The sequence below is a fragment of the Puma concolor genome, chromosome E2, assembly GCF_028749965.1.
Source record: "Puma concolor isolate L17-30 chromosome E2, mPumCon1.1.hap2, whole genome shotgun sequence".
Classification (NCBI taxonomy): Eukaryota; Metazoa; Chordata; class Mammalia; order Carnivora; family Felidae; genus Puma; species Puma concolor.
The window spans coordinates 50,516,975-50,540,158 of record NC_141681.1 but is presented as its reverse complement, the minus strand read 5'-3'; the positions used below and the strand labels follow the sequence as shown (position 1 = coordinate 50,540,158).

General features: G+C 42.6%; 2 protein-coding genes across 7 annotated transcripts in view; one reads left to right on the top strand and one right to left on the bottom strand.

The window, feature by feature from the left end:
* LOC112851353 (uncharacterized) overlaps nucleotides 1-9,617 on the bottom strand; it is a 31,152-nt gene extending 21,535 nt beyond the window's left edge. The window contains exon 1 of one of the 3 annotated variants that reach the window (XM_086690006.1): nucleotides 9,364-9,617. The gene's annotated coding sequence lies outside the window, so the exon portion shown is untranslated. The remainder of the gene's footprint in view (nucleotides 1-9,363) is intronic. The other 2 variants (XM_086690005.1, XM_086690007.1) reach the window with 2 other exon arrangements.
* Nucleotides 9,618-20,618: 11,001 nt separating this feature from the next.
* The window catches only part of ZNF404 (zinc finger protein 404), a 53,438-nt gene continuing 50,872 nt past the window's right edge, over nucleotides 20,619-23,184 (top strand). Inside the window, exons 1-2 of one of the 4 annotated variants that reach the window (XR_015244929.1) lie at nucleotides 20,619-20,780; nucleotides 21,626-21,710. Coding sequence is in view for 1 of the 4 variants with exons in the window: in XM_086690015.1 (XP_086546141.1) it covers nucleotides 21,603-21,710 (108 nt within the window). In the remaining 3 variants the exon portion in view is untranslated. The other 3 variants (XR_015244931.1, XR_015244930.1, XM_086690015.1) reach the window with 3 other exon arrangements.

Sequence of the window (23,184 nt, the reverse complement as noted above, 5' to 3'; positions counted from 1 at the left end):
AAACCTTAATAAATTCAGTAAGTCATACCATGCATCTTTCTGACCACAACTCTATGAAACCAGAAGTCAACCACAAGGAAAAACCTGGAAAGACCACAAATACATGGGAGGTTAAATAACATGCTACTGAACAATGAACGGGTCAAACAGGAAATAAAAGAAGAAATCCAAAAGTACATGCAAACAAATGAAAATGGAAACACAACTGTTCAAAACCTTTGGGATGCAGCAAAAGCAGTTCAAGAGGAAGTTTAAAAGTCTTTTTTTTTTTTAATTTTTTTTTTTAATGTTTACTTATTTCTGAGAGAGAGAGAGACAGAGCGTGAGCAGGGGAGGGGCAGAGAGAGAGGAAGACATAGAATCCCAACCAGGCTCCAGGCTGAGCTTTCAGCACAGAGCCCGACATGGGGCTTGCACCCATGAACCCTGAGATCATGACGTAAGCTGAAGTCGGACACTAAACCCACTGAGCCACTCAGGCGCCCCCAAGAGGGAAGTTTAAAGAAATACAGGCCTACCTCAAGAGGCAAGAAAAATCTCTGGGGCACCTGGGTGGCTCAGTCGGTTGGGCTTCCGACTTCAGCTCAGGTCATGATGTCACGGTCCGTGAGTTCGAGCCCTGAATCGGGCTTTGTGCTCAGTTCAGAGCCTGGAGCTTGCTTCAGATTCTGTCTCCCTCTCTCTTTACCCCTCCCCACTCACTCTCTGTCTCTATCAAAAAATGAATAAATGGTAAAAAAATATATTTTTTTTTTTAAAAAAGAAGCAAGAAAAATCTCAAGCAACTTAGATTTACATCTAACGGAGCTAGAAACAGAACAACAAATAAAACCTAAAACCAGCAGAAGAAAGGAAATATTAAAGATCAGAGTAGAACGAAATGATGGAAAAAGAAAACAACTGATCAATAAAACCAGTAGCTGGTTCTTTGGAAAAAAAAATCAATAAAATTGATAAATGTCTAGCAGCCTTATAAAGAAAAAAGTGGGGGAAAAGACTCAAATAAAATCACAAATGACACAAGAGAAATAGCCAAAACCACAGAAATATGAACAATTATATGAGAATATTATGAAAAACTATATGCCAACAAATTGAACAACCCAGAAGAAATAGACAAACCCCTAGAAACATATCACCTACCAAAACTGAAACAGGAAGAAACAGAACATTTGAACAAACCTATCACCAGCAAAGAAATTGAATCAGTAACCAACTCTCAAAAAACAAAAGTTCAGGACTAGAAGGCTTCACAGGTGAATTCTACTCAACGTTTTTTTTTTTTTTAATGTTTATTTTTGGGAGAGAGTGTGGGAGGGGCAGAGAGAGAAGGAAAGAAAGAATCTTATGCAGGCTCCATGCCGTCAGCAGAGCCTGACACAGGGCTTGAACCCACAAACCGTGAGGTCAAGACCTGAGCGGAAACCGAGAGTCAAATGCCTAACTAACTGAGCCACTCAGGCACCCTGAATTCTACTAAACATCTAAAGAAGAGTTAATACTTCTTCTTCTCAAACTACTCCAAAAAAAACAAAAACAAAAAAAAACAGAAAAGGAAGGAAAACTCCCAAATTTATTCTATTAGGACAGCATTACCCCAATACCAAAACCAGACAAAGACATCACAAAAAAAGAGAGAACTACAGGCCAATCTCTCGGATGAACACAGATGCAAAAAATCCTCAGCATATATCAGCAAACCAAATCCAACAATACATTTAAAAAGTCATTCACCACGATCAAGTGGGATTTATTCCTGTTACACGGGTGGTTCGATATTTGAAAAATCAATCAATAAAAACCATATGATCATTTTAAAAGAGAGAGAAGAAGAGATGAAAGGAGGGGCCGTTACAGAATAAGTTTCTGTCATGGAGGCTTCTCCCACATTTGAACAGAGACTTGAATCATGAGAGAGAGAGAGAGAGCCATGTGGCTATCTGGTATCTGAAGGATGCGGAATTCAGCCAGAGAGAAACAAAACTGTTTTTATTAAAAAGCCACAAGTCTGTCCTCTCTACCAGTGCCTTTCAGATTATTTATTTATTTATTTGTTTATTTATTTATTTATTTATTGCCTCTCAGATTTTAATTTTCCATGAATCACCTGGGGGACTCTGGGAAGGCACAGGTACTTGTGTCTCACCCTAGAAATTCTAAATCAGGAGATCACGGATTTGGACTGAGAATCTACATTTTTAACAATATCTCAGGTGATGCTGATGCCGTTGGTTTCTGGGTCACTATTTGAGTAGTATCAGTCAAAAACCGCCTTCCAGGGGTGCCTGGGTGACTCAGTCAGTTAAGCGTCTGGCTTTGGCTCAGGTCATAATCTCACGGTTCGGTTCGTGAGTTTGACCCCGCGTGGAGCTCTGGGCTGACAGCTCAGAGCCTGGAGCCTGCTGTGGATTCTGTGTGTCCCTCTCTCTCTGCCTCCCCCTGACCGTGCACTCTGTGTCTCTCTCTCAAAAATAAATAAAACATTAAAAAAAAAAAAAAAAAACAAACCCAGCCCTCCAGATATTTTCCATCAGATTCAGGACTCGAGGTTTTCACCTCCACCTTTTCTACTAACTACAACAGACTGCCCTGTTGCCTAAGAGCAAAAAAGTTAAAGAAAGTAAACACAAATTGCAAACTTCTCTTTCTCTAGGGTTCTAACAACAGGATTAGAATCAAGGTTTGTTAAGATCAGAAAGCACTCCAAGAGCAACTCTAAGCACCTAATTTTACCCCACACCATTCATAAAAATACTCCCAGTAATAGTTCCAGCAACTGACACAGCAACTGACCTACTACCTACCAAGGCGCTACTTACATGAAAGCTTTACATGCACTACGTCATTTGATCTTCACAAATCTAGAAACTGAGACAATGATTATCCCCATTTCACAGATAAAGAACATGGAGCACAGAGAAGTAGCTTGGCTCGTGATTAACCAGTGCCCTACGGAAGGGTCAAGATTTTCACCCAGAGCCTCATCTACTGCTCAGACCTTGGTTCTCAACTCAGGCAGCATAGTAGACTCAGAAGGAACTTCAAAACAAACAAACAAAAAGGTTCAGGCCTCAGCCACAACTAATCAAATCAGGTCTGGCATGGGCGGCTGACAAGTGCATTTCTACACCCCTCCCATTGTCTCAGGCCACAGTTTCATTGGCCAGTCAGGACACTGAACCAGGCACTAAAGAACCCAGGCAGCAGGTCGCCTAGGCCCAGGCCCTTGTCCTGTTTGTGTAGTGGTTCTCAAACTCCAGTGTGCAACTGAATTGTAGGGCCTGAAATTCCATGTGCTGCCTGGACATCTTTGAGTTTCCTGGGGCCCAAAGGCCTAGCCAGGAGTTCCTCTGCTGTCTCCAGATACGGCCCTGACCCTGGGGGGAAAGGCTCCCACCCCAGCTACTCCCCCTATGTATCAACCAGGGTTTTAGGTTCTATACTGGCTATTTGACATCTGGTATTCCTAACCTCTGCATGAGTCTGCTGAATCCCAAGGCCAGCCTGTCAACCAAAGCCAGCTTCCTGAGGGCACACAGGAGTCATATAATTCCCCCAACCACTGAGCCCAGCCTATTTTCACTGGTACCCCAGGTGGGTGTCTCCACGGAGTTACTTCCTGTCACGATCGTCATAAAGGCAGAGCCCAGGCCCTCTCTGCTTCCCGACCCTGCGTGTGACAGGCTTCATGTGGTCCTGTGTGGCAGGCTGTGTCTCTCGTTTCTGGCAGAACTGAATTAAAAACCTTCTTTCTCAATGGCATCAACCTCTCCATGTTGCCACTCAATCACCTTTATAACTTAAGACCTGACACAATTCCCCCTACTAACCGGACCAGCTGCATACTACTCAGTCATCAACCTAACAGGTCTCACGTCCCTGCCAGACAGGCTGGCCACACCTTCCTGCAGGAGCCCAGGGTCACCGTACCTCGTCACTACAAAACCCACCTCCCTGGCCCCTGCTGGTTCGCTCTGTTCCTGAGTGCCGGCCCCTGGATGGCCCTGTAGGACACGCAGTGTCCTCCCCACAAGGCTGCGGGTAAGCTGCTGCCCATCTCGCCTCCCTGGTGTCACGTGTCACCCATTCAGCATCTCACCCTACACAGGACAAGGACTCTCCTTCCTACACAGCGTGAACAGGGAGTGAGCAGAACAGCATCGAGTTCCCTAACGTGATTTTGCTATGACCAAAGTTTGAGAACCACTGTATTATTCTATTCTGCCTCTCATGGAGTTCTCTGTACTGCCCAAGGGCACCCAGAAAGTCAAGGGCAGGGTGAGACCTGGCACCCAGGCCTCCTGCTTTCCCAAATCCCTACTTCTCTCTGTTGTAAGACGCCCCTGCAGGCAGATCCCCAGAGTGAAAATGGAGGTTCTATTGAAATCAGCGCCGCCCAATAGAAACGTAATCTGAGCTCCACATGTAATTTATTTTTTTATTTTTAAAATATTTATTTATTTATTTTTGAAAGAGAGAGAGAGAAGAGAGAGAGAGAACAGGGGAGAGGCAGAGAGAGAGGGAGGCAGAATCCCAAGCATGCTGCACACTGTCAGCGCAGAGCCCGATGCAGGGCCTGAACTCACAAACTGTGGGATCATGACTCTTCAAATCAAGAGTCGGAAGCTTAACCGACTGAGCCACCCGGGTGCCCCCATGTGTAATTCAAATGTTTCTAGTAGCCATGTTAAAAAAATGTAAGAAGCAGATGGACTTTATTTATTTTTAATTTTTTTTAATGTTTATTGATTTCTGAGAGACAGAGCATGAGTGGGGGAGGGGCAGAGAGAGAAGGAGACACAGAATTCGAAGCAGGCTCCAGACTCCGAGCTTTCAGCACAGAGTCCAACGTGGGGCTCGAACTCACAAACCGCAAGATCATGACCTGAGCCCAAGTCGGACGCTCAACCGACTGAGCCACCCAGGTGCCCCCAAATGGGCTTAATTTAAACAATATGTTTTATTTAACCCAATATACCCAAAATATTACCACTTGAATCTGCAATTGCTATAAAAATTCCTGAGCCATTTTATGGTTTATACTTACAGCACATCTCAGCACCAGACATATTTCGAGTGCTCAACTGTCACATGTGCCTGACGGCTGCCATATTGGATACTGCAGACTTGAACCTTTTTAAAGCAACAGAGACCACATAACCATCTCCCAGGGACTCTCTAGGTTCAAGAGACAGCAGATTCGTGTCAGTTGCAAGTTTAACCAATGGTTATTACAGAAACTAACCATTTCTGTTCAGCTGAACGATAGAACCAAAGTAGTGAAAGCAGAAGATGCATGAAAAAAATGAATACCTTAAAATCCCCTTTTGCCCTTTCAATAACTGGCTGCATTTTCCATGTTGTAAAGTCATCTATAATGGGAAGATAACTTCAGTCTGTAACACATGGAGGATTTACAACATGCCAAGCGCTATTTCAAGCACTTTACATAGCATAGCTCTTTTAAATCTTTAATTAAAATAATTTAAAAAAAATTTTTTTAATGTCTATTTATTTTTGAGAGAGAGAGACAGAGTGTGAGCCTAGAAGGGGCAGAGAGAGAGGGAGACACAGAATCTGAAGCTGGCCCCAGGCTCCGAGCTGTCAGCACAGAGCCCGACACGGGGCTCGAACCCACAGACCACGAGATCATGACCTGAGCCGAAGTGCGGCGCTCAACCAACTGAGCCACCCAGGCGCCCCTAAGATAATTTTCTAATGTTTATTTAGAGGGAGAGAGAAAGCATTAGCAGGGGAGGGGCACGGAAAGTGGGAGACAGAGAATCTGAAGCAGGCTCCGCGCCAGCAGCGCAAAGCCTGATGTGGGGCTCAAACTGATCAACCGTGAGATCGTGACCTGAGCCGAAGTCAGATGCTCAACTGACTGAACCACCCAAGCGCCCCCCCTTTTTTTTTTAATTTTAGAGAGAAAGAGCATGAGAGAGAACAAGCAGGGGAAAGGGGGAGAGGGGGAGAGAGAAAGAGAATCTCAAGCAGGCTTCATACTCCGCGTGGAGCCCAACACGGGGCTCGATCCCACAACGCTGGAATCGTGATCTGAGCTGAAATCGAGAGTCTGACACCCAACCAACTGAGCCACCCAGGGACCCCACAATAGATGGCTCTTTTAATTTTCACAAAAGCCTTAGGAGGGAGGTACTGCTATCCCTACTGGACCGGTTACAAAAGTGAGGCACGCAGAAGTTAAATAATATGCCCAAGGTTATCCAGTCACAGAGTGCTTGAGCTGGGTTTCAAACCTAGCTGCTTAACTTTGACCCTGCTTCTGCTTCCCGCCAACTGTGCCACCAGGTCATTTATTCAATTGTCTCTGCCTGTCTATTAACCATTAAAATGCGAATAATAATGATGGCACTGTAGTGAAAAATAAGTGAGTTAACACGTGTAAAGCGTTAGAAATTCTCCAAGTCATGAGAGCTGCCCAACAAATGTTAGCTATTCTAATCGTCCCCCTAATGATCTCCACGCAACAAACAAAAACCGAAACATTAACACCGATTTGTTTCTAAGGACATCTGTTTTAGATCATGACATATTATGCATAATTGTACATCAACTTCTGCACTGATGTATTCTATAGCCCACCCCAAGTGAGATAAAAGACAACGAATGTGGATAGAGATTATCTTTTTTTTTTTAACGTTTATTTATTTTTGAGAACATTAGAGAGCATGAGTGGGGGAGGGGCACAGAGAGAAAGGGAGACAGAATCCGAAGCTGACAGCGTGGAGCCCCATGCAGGGCTTGAACTCATGACCTGTGAGATCATGACCTGAGCCAAAGTCGGACGCTTAACTGACTGAGTCACCCAACTGCCCAGATTATCTTTCTATTTTGTCCTCTAATCCCAGGCTGTGGCTCCCTTTTGGAATGCTATGTGAATCACACTCACTGAATAACTCTTCTCTGATCACCTCATGCTAGGCACTCTGAATAAAGTATGATGAGGTCCAGGAAACAGTGGTCCCTACAGCCAACAGGAGACAGAAAATAAATCAAGAGTTATATATTTTAAAATAAATAAATAAAATAAAATACTCAAGGAGAGGGGCGCCTGGGTGGCTCAGCTCATGATCTCTCGTGGTTTGTGAGTTTGGGCCCCACATCAGGCTCTGTGCTGACAGCTCAGAGCCTGGAGCCTGCTTCTGACTCTGTCTCCCCCTCCCTCTCTGCCCCTCCCCTGCTCCTGCTCTGTCTCTCAAAAATAAACATTAAAAAAATTTTTTTTAAATACTCAAGAAGAACAAAATGTGTACATGGGAAGCAGAGAAGCAACAAAATTAGCAAGGACTGAATCAGGGGGATGGTTACATAGGAGTTCATTACATTACACTTTGGGTACGTTTGGAAAGTTTCATAGTAAAGACTTAAGGTAGTAACTATGAATAGTGTGATAACAATTTCATAAAATAAATACACAATTAAAAACTACTAAACAGAAGTGCATTAAAATGTTAAACACTGTCTATTTTGTAGTACTATGAGGTTTTTTTTTTTTGAGTTATTCTTAATGCTTTATATATTCTATATTTTCTGAATTCCCTACAGTAAGTGTGCCTATCTTCTTTATGTATTTATTTATTCATTTTGAGACAGAGAATGAGCAGAGGGGGGGGGCAGAGAGAGAGGGAGACAAAGGATCCAAAGCAGGCTGGGTGCTGACAGCAGAGAGCCTGAAGTGGGGCTGGAACTCACCAACTGTGAGATCATGACCAGAGCCAAAGTCAGAAGCTTAACACGCTGAGCCACCCAGGCGCCCCTGAGTGTGCATATCTCCCATAATGAGAACATGAATTACAAATACTCTCTGAAATAAAACTAAATGAGAATGCTTCCAAAATTTTATAAAGTCCAAACTCACAAATGCTGATTTCAAATTCCACTGCAATAAAAGTCCAACGAAACTCCACAACTTGACCCCGAATGACTCTTCTGCAGGCAGTTTCCTACAGTTAAATACTTATGTAGCATATGTTTCTATTTTGTGTCCTAATTGCAACTTGGGGACTTTACACTTTGGGACCAAGGATATCTGTCCGCAGATATAAGGAACACACACCTTGCGCTCAAATCCCACTGTTCTTACTAACAGTGTGACATATGATAAGTAACTTATGCTCCTCTGCCTCCATTTCCTCAGCTGTAAAATACAGGTAATAACACTATTCACTTCATAAGGGCTTTGTGGAAACTGTATGTGTTAATTTTTATAAAGCCCTTAGGATGACACTTAGCGCTCAACGTTTAATCATTATGACCATTATTCGTGCCCTGTACGTATTCTACAGATTTTCCCAACTGTTTAACTGAGCACCCTTGTAACGGAAACATTTTGCTAATGAATGAAGTATCTTCTACCACCGCAGAAAAGGAAGAGGAATGTTAAGTTCCGTCTCGGTGGGGCTTTGCTGCCAGGAGCCCTCTTTTATAAGTCAAGAAAGCGGAAAGAAAGGAGGCCGAGATTCTATGATCTTGTCGGTGGCCCTGTTAAAACCGCAGAAGATAATCCGGGGGTGACGCACTTTCTTATTAAACGAGTCAGAAGTAGTCCAGGCTCAGCCTCCTTTCCCATACGGATCAGAAAGAGGGGCCAGGGCCACTTCGAAAAGCTTCCAGAGACATACCTTCCTGATCACTATCACAGAGTGTATATTCACAGCTAACACCTTGCCACACGGCTGAATAGCTCTAAACCTGTTGCTTGTATTATACCATTAATTCTCAAAACAAATGTGTAAAGTAGGTACTCGTAATATCAGCGTTTGCAAAAAAAGCAAACTCAGGGGCGCCTGGGTGGCTCAGTCGGTTGAGCCTCCGACTTCAACTCAGGTCATGATCTCGCGGTCCGTGAGTTCGAGCCCCGCGTCGGGCTCTGGGCTGATGGCTCAGAGCCTGGAGCCTGCTTCCGATTCTGTGTCCCCTCTCTCTCTGCCCCTCCCCCGTTCATGCTCTGTCTCTGTCTCAAAAATAAATAAACATTAAAAATTTTTTTTTCTTAAAAAAAAAAAAAAAAAAGCAAACTGAGGCACAGGAAGATTAAGTTCTAGGAAGTGACACAGCGTGCGAAGGTGAGCCGGGCAGGGCAGCGGAGAGCTGGAAGACCCTCAAACCCTGCGGATCTAGGTCCGCCTCCAGGCCGGGGGAGGGGGAGACTCGCGAACCGCCCCAAACGCACAGGCTAGGGCGAGGGGAGGGGAAGGCAAACGGCCGCCCCCGTCCCTTAACCTTGCTCTCTGCCCTCGGCCGAGGCTTTTCCTCCCCCGCGACCGAGAGCGTGGCGCGGCTGATTCCACTACCAGATCAAAAGTTAAAAGAAGTCGCGGGGTCGCGGGTATCACTCACCTCCCCGAGAGAAATGAAGGCCGCGATCTTAACCTCCCGCAGCGGAAATACCTCCGACAACGCGGAGCTCCTGGACTACATTTCCCAGCATCCCCGAGAGCAACCCGAGGCCCTGTCCCGCCTCCGTGTGAGACTGAGAAGCCGGCTCCGAGACCCACAGCCTGAATCCAATTCCCAGAGTACACGAAAGGAAAGGGCTTCTCATTCTTAACCCCAGGTAGAAGAAATGCCTCCGAAAATGCGGAGCACTGTTTTATACGCTCTTATTTCTCGAGCGGAGCAAACACATCCGCGCTTTCCCGGAACGGAAGTGTCCCAATCCCAGAAAGCGTGTGGACTACACATCCCAGAATCCTCTGAAGGGCTGAGCTTCCCGCCTGCCTGCAATTTCCTTTTGAATTAGCAGGTGAAGTCTAAATAAGCCCTTCGGTGTTTGTGGAACTTTGTTGGCCTATTTTTTCCCTCACTCCTCCCTATCATCCGTGACATAGTTGGAAATATGAGAAACAAAAGTAAAATAATTGCAAAGGCGTGCTATGGGTTAGGTAAAAACAGAGATCAGAAAAGTGACGCCTGAGCTGCACTCAACAAGTCGTTATTACATGGGCCTGGATTCACCTGTGACCAAGAAACCATTAAAAAGGAGATGCAACCACCCAACAGGATATAAAACAGAAGCAGCAAACTTTTCCGCTTCACCTTCGCTTTAGGAAAGACGTTAGGAATTTTTTCTTGCATTGGCAGGGAATTGGAGGAAATATAGAATAGGGTCCACCCTATACAATGTCTTTTTAAAAACTCTTTGAATTCAAATTAAGGAATCATATATAATTTTTGCTCTGTTTAATTGAAATGTAACTGACATATATATTGTATAACTTTAAGGTGTAAAACATGTTGATTTGATACATTTACATATTGTAATGTGATTACCACCTTAGCCTTAGCTAACACTTGTCACTTCCCTTAGTCATTTCTTTTTTGTGATGAAAACAATTAAGATCTAACCTTTTAGCAACTTTGAAGTTTATAATACAGTTATTGTTAACTATAATCACTATGCTGTGCATTCGCTCTATGGGATTTCTTCATCTACTATTTCCAAATTTGTATATTCCAAACAGCATATCCCCAATTCCCCCACCCCCCCTAGCCTCTGGTAACCATCATTCTATTCTCTGCTTTTATGAATTTTCCCTTTTTAGATTCCACATATGAGATATCATACAGTATTTGTCTTTCTCTGACATATCTCACTCAGCATAATGCCCTAAAGGTCCATCCATATTGTCCCAAACAGCAGCGTTTCCTTCCTTCTCATGGCTGAATAATATTCCACTGTATATATACCACAAATTATTTATTGACAGACACTTGGATTGTTTCCATACTTTGGCTGCAAGAAACATGGGAGTGCATGTATCTCTTATAACTCCTATTTTCATGTCCTTTGGTTAAATCTCCAGAGGTAAAATTGCTGTATCATATGGTACTTCTATTTATAATTTTTTAGGAAACTCATATTGTTTTCCATAGTGGCTGAACCAATTTATATTGTCACCAACAATGTACAAGGGTTCCCTTACCTCCACATCTTTACCAACACCTGTTATCTCTTGTCTTCTTTGTGATAGCCATTCTAACATGTGTGAGATGATATCTCTGTGGTTTTGATCCGCACTTTCCAGATGATTAGCAATGTTGAGCATCTTTTTATGTACATGGTGGCCATTTGGATGTCTTCTTTGGAAAAACGTCTGTTTAGTTCCTCTGTCCATTTTTATAAATCATATTAGTTATTGTTGTTGTGTTGTATGAGTTCTTTATATATTTGGAGTATTGGTCTCATGCTCTGTTTTGCTTTCAAAAATAAATAAACATTGGGGCGCCTGGGTGGCGCAGTCGGTTAAGCGTCCGACTTCAGCCAGGTCGCGATCTCGCGGTCCGTGAGTTCGAGCCCCGCGTCGGGCTCTGGGCTGATGGCTCGGAGCCTGGAGCCTGTTTCCGATTCTGTGTCTCCCTCTCTTTCTGCCCCTCCCCCGTTCATGCTCTGTCTCTCTCTGTCCCAAAGATAAATAAACGTTGAAAAAAAATTAAAAAAATAAAAATAAAAAAATAAAAAATAAACATTAATTTTTTTTAAATAAAATAAAATCTAGTTTGTTTGATAGAAGTATTGGTACTCTGGCTTTCTATTGACAACCATTTTCATGATAAATATTTCTCTATCCTCTCAATTTGAATTTGCAGGTGTTTTTAGGTCTAAAATGAGACTCCTGTGGGAATATATAGATGGGTCTTGTTTTTGTTTTTTGTTTTTTACCTATTCTGATACCCTATGTCTTTTAATTGGAGCATTTAGTCAATTTACATTCAGATTAATTGTTGATAGATACATATTTAGTGCCATTTTATTTCTTATTTTTCATTGTTTCTGGAGATTTTCTCTATTCCTTTCCAGTCTTTGTCACTTTGGGTCTTTCCTTCCCACTCAAAGAGTCCTCTTTAGTATTTCTTGCAGGGCTGGTTTAGTGGTCAGGAACTCCTTCAGTTTTTCTTTGGGAAATTCTTTATCTCTCTTTCTATTCTGAATGATAGCCTTGATGGCTAGAGTACTCTTGGCAGTAGATTTTTCCCATTCAGCATGCTGAATATATCATGCCACTTCCTTCTGGCTTGCCAAGTTTCTGTAGAGAGATTTGTTGCTAGCCTTCTGGGTCTTTGCTTATAAGTTGGGGACTTCTTTTGTCTTGCTGCTTTTAGGAATTTTTATTTATCACTATATTTTGCAAATTTAACTACAGTATGTCTTGGCCTGTTTTTGTTTATTTTGATGGGAGTTCTCTGTGCCTCCTGGATTTGTATGTCTGTTTCTTTCTTGAGATTAGGGGATTTTTCAGCTATAATCTCTTCAAAGAAAACCTTCTGTCCCCTTTCTCTTTTCTTCTTCTGGGACTCCTATGTTATGAATGCTGTTATGTTTGATGGAGTCATTGAGTTCTATGTCTACTCTCATGATCCATCATTCTTCTTTCTCTCTTCGGTTCAGCTTTATTATTTTCCATAATTCTATCTTCTATATCATTTATTTGTTCTTCAGCTTCTTCCATCCTAGTGGTCATTACATCCAGCTGGTTTCAAATATCAGTTATTGCATTTTTCATTTCTGACTGATTAGTTTTTCTTAATGGTTATTTATTTTGAGAGAGAGAGAGAGAGAGAGAGAAGGAGAGAGACCACGAGTGGGGGAGGGGCAGAGAGAGAGGGAAAGAGAGAATCCTTAGCAGACTCTGCTCTGTCAATGCGGAGCTCGATGCAGGGCTTGCACTCACGAGCCATGAGATCATAACTTGAGCTGAAACCAAGAGTCAGATGTTTAACCAATTGAGCCACCCAGGCACCCCTATGCCTTGTTGGTTTTTAGCTTGTTTATCTCTGCAGTAAGACTGTCCCTGATGTCTTCCATGATCTTCTCAAAACCAGCAAGTATCCTTATGATCGTTGTTTTAAAATCTGTGTCAGGCATATTACTTGTATCTGTTTGGTAGGTCTCTGGCTATGACCTTTCCTTATTCTTTCTTTTGGGATGAATTCCTCCATCTTGGCACTTTGTCTAGGTCTCTGTCTTCTTCCCTGTGTTAGAAAATTCTGTTATGCCTCCTGCTTCTGAGAGTAATGGCTTTACGAAGAAGAGGTCATATAATTTCTAGGTCCTGGCACTTCAGGAAGTGTCTCTGGTGTATACTGCATGCACTCTGCTGCTGTGTTTTGGCCACTCCCCCAGGTCTGCTTGCCTACAGTGGGGAGTGTTTGGACCTTGGCCAGAATGTGGTGACTTTTAACTAGGTGTGCTCTCATCTGCCTGTTAAATGATACCTGAGGTTATTTCCACTAGAACGGAAACTTTATAAAACCCTGTGGTCAGCAGACATGGTGTGTGCAGGGGTTTGTGCTGGTCTTCTTGGGAAGGGACCCACTGTGCTTGTCCTAAGGCACACTTGCTGTAGAAAAGCAGTACCAGCAGAACACAAAAGGGAAGGACTTGGTGTAAGCAGATTAAGCAGCCAGTGTTGGTGCTGTGCTGTTTACTGGTTTGTTTATGCAATGGAGGGAAATGGCACCAGCCAGCTCTTTTGTGTCTGGAGATGGATGACTGTGCTTGCTGCTCTCAAGAAAGCCCTCCCAGAAGAGCAAATAATTTCCCCTTGTGCATCCTAGGCATTTTTCAGATCGCTGTTTTCACACTGTCTCTGGGTTGCTTGCCTTGCCTGAGGCAGGTCAATACACTTTGGGCTCTCTCCCAGCCAAGCCTGCTTTGTTTTTGTTTTTGTTTTAAGTTTATTTATTTATATTGAGAGAGAGCAAAAGCTCAGGGGAGGCACAGAGAGAGAGAGGGAGAGAGAGAATCCCAAACAGGCTCCATGCAGTATCACAGAGCCCAGCTCAGGGCTGGAACCCATGAACTGTGAGATCATGACCTGAGCCAAAATCAAGAGTTGGATGCTTAACCAACTGAGCCACCTAGGTGCCCCAAGCCTGCTGACTTTTATAACTCCAAACTTCAGGGACCTGGTGTGGCAGGGACTTGCACTGCTCTTCCAGGAGAGGTTCTCACCAGGCTGGGACTGATGCAGGTTTGACTCAGAAGGGCAGTCATGCCAGAGTGCAGGGCTATGAGATTTGGAGCAAAGCAGGCTAAACAGCCAGTGTCCAGGTTAGCCATCCTCAGTAGGTGTCTTTGCACCTATGCTGAGGGGTGGAGGAGGGAAATGCCACCCACCGGCTCTTTTGTCCCTGGAGAGGCAATGCGACTTCTCACAGATGCACTCCAAGGAGAGGGAACAGTCTCTCCCATGCGCCTTAGGTGATCCTCAGCACCATCTGCCCTGGGGTTGCTTGTCTGCCTTTTCTCCCGGAGTAGGGCAGTGCCCTCAGGCCTCCATCCCAGCCTAGAATTCTAGCCACAGAGCTCTAAAATTCCAGTATTTGAGCTCTGATCATTGCAAAAACTCAGGAAAATCAGCCCTTCTAATTTTCCTAGCCAATGGCTTTGGGGAAGTGTTCTCTTTGGGTCTACCTCTGTGCACTCCACTTTCTCTCACCTTCCTCTGCAGCCAGGGTTCCTTCCCCTCCACAGCACCCATGATCCAATTCCCCCCACCTCAAACTATGTCTCCACACTTCCTAACTTCCTTGATGTGGTCTCTTCTCTCCCTCTAGTTGTGCAGTTTGTTCTATCAGTCCTCGGGTTGATCTCTTGAGTATTCAGAATGATTTTTTAAAAGTTTATTTATTTATTTTGAGAGAGAGAGAGAGAGAGAGAGAGAGAGAGAGAGAGGAAGAGAGAGAGAGAGAGGAGAGGGGTAGAGAGGGAGAGACAGAATCCCAAAAGAATCCCGACATGTGTGGCTTGATCTTACAAACCATGAGATCATGACCTGAGCCTAACACTAAACTGACTGAGCCACGCAGGCACTCCAGGTTTTCAGAATGATTTGTAGTTATCTAGCTATGTTGGAGGGAAGAAGCAAGCCTAGGTTCCTCCTACTATGCTGCCATCTTAGCTCCCCTTAAAGTGATTTTTCTGAAGACAGCACAGTTGAGTCATGGCTTTATGTACCATATGACAAACATTCCTTTTACTCGGTATATTTAGACTTTAATTATTGATATGGTTTGATTTGGGTTACCATTTTATTATTCTCTGTCCTTTTCTGTTTCTATGTTCCACGTTTTCTATCTTCTTCTGCATTGTTTGCGTATTTTTGGGTGTTCCATTTTTATTTATATATTGTCTTTTTAGTCTATTACTTTGGTTTGGTGTTTAATTGTTTTGTTCACTTGTTTTAGTGTTGGTCTGGGAAATATATATATATATATATATATATATATATATATATATATATATAATCACAAACTCGTGTGTGTGTGTGTGTGTGTGTATAAACTTTTGCATACTACTTTGAGTAAATATTTTATGACTTGACATAAAACATGGAAACTTTACAACCTTCCTTCAGGTCCTTCTGTCATCTCTCTTTATGGTATAGCAGCCATATGTATTATATGTATCTACATTGAAAAATCATACCAGGGGGCATCTGGGTGGCTCAGTCAGTTGAGCATCCAATTCTTGATTTCAGCTTGTGTTGTGATCCCAGGGTCATGGGATTGACCCCCACCTTGGGCTCCACACTGAGCATGGAGCCTGCTTGAGATTCTCTCTCTCTCTCTCTGTCCCTCTCCCCCACTCGTGCTCTCTAAAATTAAATGAAAAAAAAACTTATTATTTAAAAAAATCGTACCAGACATTATGATTTTTTTATTCAATCATCACGCATATTTAAAGAACTTAAATGGAGAAACACCATATTATATTTACTTAAATATTTACCATTTCTGTTGCTTTGCTTTCCTTCCTGAGATTTTTCATCTAGTATCATTTCTCATCTGCATTTCTTTTACAGTAGGTCTGCTGGTGACTAATTCTTAGTTTTCCCTTCATCATTTTGTCTTCACATTTGAATTTTTTTCCCAGATATAGAATTTTGGATTGACAATTCATTACTTCCAGCATATTTAAAATGTTGTTCTACTGTCTTCTCACATAGTTTCTAATCAGAAATATGCAGTGATGTGAAACATTGTTCTCTTATTTATAATGTGAAATTTTTTTCTACTAGCTTTTAAGAATTTCAAAATCTATCTTTGGTCTCTTCTCTTATAGTTTAACTATTATAAGTCCAGTGACTTTCTTTTATTATAACATGTTTGGGTTTTATTGAGTTGTTTGAATATGAAAAATGTCCTTTTGAATCTGAAAGACTGGAGAAGTTTTCAACTACGATTCCTCCAAAATTTATCTTATACCTCTTTCTTCTCTCCTTCTGGAATTCCAACAACACGTATATTAGGCTTTTTGATATGGGTCCAAAGGTCAGTATGGCTCAGTTGAGATTTTTCTAATTTTTCTTTTCCTACTTCAGATTGGATACTTTCTACTAATCACTTTTAAAGTTTACTGAGCTGCCTTCGTCATCTCTATCTGCCATGATGCTCTTTGAATTTTTAAGTTTGCCATTGTATTTTAAAGTTCTAAAATTTCAATATGGTTGTTATTTCTCTCCTGAGAACTTTTATATTTCCATTCATTTCAAGAGTGTTTACTTCTGCTTCATGGAAAATGGTTATAATACTTGCTTTATTATTGTAACAAAATAATCTTTGGTAATTCAAACATCTGGAACATTTAGGGGTTGGCATCTCTTAATTGTCTTTTCCCTTGAAATTGGTCATATATTCCTGGCTCTTGTGTATCAGGTAATTTTGGATTGTATCCCAGACATTTAAAAATTTTTTTCTTGAGACAGAGACAGCGTGAACGGGGAGGGGCAGAGAGAGAGGGAGACACAGAATCCGAAACAGGCTCCAGGCTCTGAGCTGTCAGCATAGTGCCCGACACGGGGCTCGAACCCACAAACCACAAGATCATGACCTGAGCCAAAGTCGGACGCCCAACCGACTGAGTCACCCAGGTGCCCTCCCAGACATTTTTAATGAAACATTAAGAGACTGTGGTTCCTATTAAAATCTCTGGAGTATATTATTTTTGTTTGTTTGTTTTAGCAGGCAATCAACTGGATTAGGTTCAAATCACAAAGTCTGCCTCACTTTCTGTATGTGTTGGTTCCAAAACATTGAATATACTGTTTGGGTCTGTCATTCACTAAGCCACTTAGAAATTAGTTGAGTTCTGAGCAATGTCTTTTCTGCATTTCTTTGGGTATATTCTGTGAATGTGCAGCTTATGGGTGACCCTCAAATTTTATCAGTTCATCCACAGAACTAAAGTGTCTCCTTCAGCAATGTCCTCTTCTCAATCTCCTCTTGAACTTTGGATCCTAAAGGCCCTCTTTCAAGTTTATTTGAACCAAAAGATTAGATTCTATCAGAGTTTTAGCCTCATACCCTATCACATATTTCTACACTACCAGATGACAATGTTGGGGTTACAGTGGTGAAAGTGAAACATACATTGGCCATTACTCCCACACTCTACATAAGAAAAGCTCTTTTCTCAGTTCCTGTATCTAGAGAAATGGGTTTTAACTCACGACTTCATATGCACTGACGTTAGTGCAGTTCCACCAATGGTGTTGGCCTTGGGCAGGCAGCAGGAAAGGGGCGGAAAAAAAAGAAAAAAAGGGGATTCCCCCCCCCCCCCATACTCTCAAGAGTCACAGGGGCCCTCTTTTCTAGTGCTTGGGTCAGAAGATAAGCTTCTCTCAGAATTTTTACCTCTCTGTTCTCAGGTGTTTCCCAATTTGGCCAACCATTAGTTTAAAGCCAGGAGATAAAAGGGGGGAATAGTAATAGTAATAATAATAATAATAATAATAATAATAATAATAATAAATGGATTCACCATGCCACACTAATCGATCTTGAAGTTTTGACTTCCCTCCTTAATCTTCCTGCTATTATTTGCTTTTCAAAGCCCTCAGGTAGTTGCTCTTTGTATTTTTCTCAGAGTTTGATTGTAATCCATGGGGAATATAGGCTGTAGTGGACTTAATCTATCTTAGCTGCACCTGTAATGTTCCATTTATTTTTATACTTTATATTGAACTTATTAAATATGTTACATTTACATATGTTTTAAATTACACAACAAAATGTTATAGTTTTGTTTAAACAGTCATGTGTTTTAAAGGCACTGGGGAAAAAAAAGATAACCCACACATTTATTGTTTTGTGCACACTTCTTTTCTTCCTAAAAATGTTTTCATTTGATATCTTTCCCTTCGGCCTGCAGAAATTCCTTTAGCATTCTTTGTAGTTAAGGTCTTCTGATGATAAACTCTCTTTTTAATCTAAAAATATCTTCATTTGGCTCTCGTTATTGAAGGATTTTTTACTGGATGAATAATTTGGGGTTACTCTTTCTTATTTCTTTTCTTTCAGCCCTGTAAGTATGATGTTCAATTGTCTTCAGTCTTTCAATTTTTTAATGACAAGTTGGCAATCATTTTTGTCATTTATACATCTTCTTTCACAAATCTCTCTTTATATTTGCTTTAAGACAGTTTTATTATGTTGTGCCTCCCTGTAGTTTTCTTTGTTATTCATCCTTCTTAGAGTTCACTGAACTTCTGGGATTTATAAATTTATATTTTTCACTTAATTTTTATTCAAAGGATTCCTGTATCCTAGAGGATGGCATTCCAGCCTTGCAAAGTATGGCCTCCAACCTGGCATGTTAGCTGTGTCTTCAAAGGGCCTTTTGATGCTTTATCCGGTTGGCAGTTTTTGGTTGGTATAATATATAATACAGTGGAACATACGGTCATGAGTCCACTCCTGCATCTCCTTTAGAGAAAAGTAGGTTCCTGGTTGGATAGAATGTTATTGGGATCCATGACAACGGTCAAAAGCTCTGTAAGCCTTCATATGCTAGGGCTAGCTGAAGACTTTGTGGACAGGAAAGGTAAACCTATAATCAGAATATGTGTTAATTCCTGTCCAGTGTGGAAGCAGTTCTGCTCTGCCACCAAATGGTTGATTGGTCTCCTTGAGGGACTGTGTCATATCTGGGATTCCGAATTTGTCTCTGTTGCTAGCAAGTTGAATATTTCGTGGTATTAATAGTTACATCATTTTTGGTAAATGAAAGCCCATGTTGTTTGGCCCAGAGGTAGCTTCTATCCGTGCCACCATAGTGCCACAATTAGTAAAACATGACAAGACTAAATGATATTAACTGACCGCAACATTTTGTCTACCTGATCTGGTGTCGCTCACACATGCTCTCTGGTGGGTACTAACATGAAATACAAGGTTGTTTACATACACTTCATGCCTACTACCATGTCTCTCCACATCCCTCTTCCTCAGACTTCCTTTTCCTTGGTCTTCTAATACTGTTCTTCTCAAATATCTTACCAATTGACAATCCGTGTACTGCTGCACATGAGTTTATATACGTTCTAACTTTAGGTCACTTATCCTTTCACACGAAGTGGGTCACCAGATAGACTGATAAATTTCTTACTCCACAGGGAGAATTTTCATTTGTCACTGTTCTTCAGGGCCACTCCTGAATGGGGTGATGGTATCCTGCCCATCTATTCCTGGCTTGCATATTGAATGAACACATACATGAAATCAAACTCAGGATTTCTCCTCTTCTATCTGCTGGTCATAAATGATCCCCCAGGAAGCCATGTACACACACGAGCTGAGGGAGAGGTGCTGATGCAACCATGGTGAATGAAATGGAACCAGGGTTACATACTCCGGTAGCTTGCTTGTGCACTCTGGTCCTGATCATACTTGATTCCAGATGTACCACTTTCATCTACAATGTTATGACCTAGTGAGTCTGAGAGAACCCAACTCACAATGGACAGTTACAGCCACTATAGGAGCTATACCCTATAGGAGATGCATACTTAAGTATTTAGTATTGTATTTAAAAATGGAAAGAAACAGGGCCGCTTTGACCTAAACGTTCATTTTTAATTCTGATTTTAAAAGAATTTTTTTCTTGTGGGCCCTAGGCATTTTGCCACCTTGCCTCATGGATGAGTTGGCCCTGCTAGGACACCTCTTGGACAGAAGTCAGTCAGACTCGACGTTAATAGAAAGACAACTTACTGGGCACGAGGAATTTTGGGACGGAGATGTAGGCGTAAGGAAGAACAGGGCTTAATAAATTTTATACAGCCTTAAAATCTGAAAAACAAACCACTTTCGCATCCAAAGTAACAAGGTCTGAATCACACACAGAAACACAAGCGCGCGCACACACACACACACACACACACACACACACACACACACACACACACACACACACACACACACACACAGTACAGACGCACAGTGGGTTCCCCAGTGTCACGGAGAATGAAAACCCAAACACACCTACACACACCGAGGCATTGTTTCTTTAAAACAAACGCATACTTAACATCCGCGGTGGTCCTGGCTCTACTGCAGGCGCAGGTGCCACCCTTGGGGCGCGAAGGACGAAAGTCCAGGCCCCCTCACAGAGCTCGCACCTAGGGAACTATGGTACCCAGGAGCCTGCTACCTCCACTTCCCGCCGGCAGGGTCGAGGCCCCGGAGTCCGCATGCCCTTGCTCCGCGTCCTACAGCCTGGACTTACATCCCACTCGCCTTCTCCACCCATGCGGGACCACCTGAGAACACCGCACTCCACAGGTCCGCGTCTCTTCCGCCGCGCGCAGGCGCAAGCCTGCGCCTGCGCACTCTGAGCACAGGCGCCGGCACCGCCCGCTCCCTGCTGCCTGGGCTGCTCCCGCTGGACTGCATTTCCCAGAAGCCACCGAGCTCGCATCCCCCTCGACCCCTGAGTCCTTTTCCGGTGTCCAAACAGCTGTGGTCCCTACGTGGTGAGTAAGACCTATCCAAAGATAAAAATCAGCGGAGGCTTCCGCACTCTGACCAGAGCGGGACGCAACCCGCGGAGGGGATGAGAGGCTCTCCAGAAGAGAACAATCCGGGAGATGACAGGGCGTGTAGAGCCAGGAGTCTCAGGCCTGTGTCTGCGCGAGCAGCAGAGATTTGTGTGCCCCCGAGATGCGTGCCTGCGTGTGTGTATGTGTGTGTGACAGCGTGTCTCCGTGACGTCGTCTGCGTTTGCATGTCAGTGACAGATACTTGATTTGTGCTTATTTAACTTCATGGCTTATGGGTGACCGACGGTTGTGTGGCCGTGTGGGTTGTCATTGGAACGCACGGCTCTAGGCTCCGCGGATCCTCCGCCCTGTGTCCTCACAGCCACTTGGGGACGGCCGCAGATAAAAGAGGGAAGCCAGATTCGGGGCCTTAGAATGGAAGAATGGAGAATTACAGCAAGGTCACACAGACTTGATCTTGAGATAAGATTTTTTTTTTTTTTTTTTTTTTTTTTTGAAGCTCGATGTGGCCCCAAGGCAGGCTTTTGGAAAGACCTGATGAGGTCCCAGGAGTAGGAGTAGGATCCCCCCTGGAAGCTCCTAGAGGTCACCTACATGTTTCCTAACCACAGCATTTCCAGAACTCCGGCCCCAGGAACATGCTGTGAATTGGAGATAGATTCCACCCGAGACGTCAGTGATCCTGGCCTCTCTCATACTGGGAAGGTCAACACTGCCTTTCTACTCCCAGTCTGGTTGTGTGTGTGGGACTGGTGTTAGAAGTTACTGTGCTATCCAAGAAAATCCTGATGTCTCATGATTGCTTTCTCTTTTCCCAGTGCTGCCAGTCTCTTAAAAAAAAAAAAAAAAAAGATACTGAGAGCAAAAAGAATTTTTGTTACACATCTAAAAGTTAAAGTTCAGGTGAGTTTGTATATCCTCATTATTCGTAAAATGCACTTTAATTGTAAAGTTATGGGACCCTTTCTTTTCCTTCTTCTGAAATGTCCTGCCTACCAGTGACATTATCTGTGAATTGTGTGTGAGGTCATGCAGGTGCATCATCCTTCTCAGGACCCCCAAGCCCTTCTCCCCATAATTTAATCTGTTGCCTACCGTTAGCTATTATGTTTCTAATTTTTTTTTTTTTAATTTTTTTTTTTCAACGTTTATTTATTTTTGGGACAGAGAGAGACAGAGCATGAACGGGGGAGGGGCAGAGAGAGAGGGAGACACAGAATCGGAAACAGGCTCCAGGCTCTGAGCCATCAGCCCAGAGCCCGACGCGGGGCTCGAACTCACGGACCGCGAGATCGTGACCTGGCTGAAGTCGGACGCTTAACCGACTGCGCCACCCAGGCGCCCTATGTTTCTAATTTTTGATGACCAACTAAATTAGTCTATAGTGAACATCATTATGCATAGATCTTTATGTCCTTTTACAGTCATTCCCTAAGGATAAATTTCTAGTTTTGAAATTTGAGTCAAATACCAGATATTTACAATATATCCATATGCTTGTACTCTGGAATACAGTGACAAAAAGATATAGTTGCTATCCTCAAATTACTTGTCATCCAGTAAGGAAATGAAATCAAAGTAGGAATAAGATAGACTATGTGAGAGGCCACGAGGAGAAATTCAGGTGATCTGCTTTAGGAGTTCACAGGAAGAGACACCATTCTGTCTCTAGCAGCCCTGTCACCATATGATCACATTATGCCAACTCCCTTGTGTCACCATACCACACTTTGTTTATCCATTCTTGTGACAATGGGTTGTTTTCCGCATTTGACTGTTAGGAATAAACCTTCTATGAACACTCTTGTACGAGGCTTCATGTGGACATCTGTTCTCGGTTTTCCTGGGTATGTACTTATGGGCGGAAGTGATTGACTTCATTTACTCTCCACTGCAAAGTATAGTTACTTTTCAAACTGGCCGTCACTTGATATTGTTAATCGTTTCATTTTAGTCCATTCTGATAGATGCACAGTAGTATCTCATTGTGATTTTAATTAGCATTTTCTGATAAGTGGTTATGTAATATCTTTTCATATGATACTGTCCATTTTGATATACTCTTTATTAAGTATTCAAATCTTTTGTCCATTTTTTGGTCTTTTTTTGCCATTTTCCTGTTGATTTGTAGGAATTATATACATATTGAATACAAGTCCTTTGTGTGTGTATGTAAGCATATGCATGCCTGTGTGTGTGTGTGTGTGTGTACCTGAGATCAGAAAAAGAAAGAATATCTTTCATTAGCCTAGAGCTTCTGACTCACTTTATTAATGATATCTTATAATGAAGAGAAGGTCTTAATTTTAATCAGTCTTTTTCTTTACGGTTATTGCATCTTTGTTCTGTTTAAGACATCTTTTCCTGGGGAAGAAGG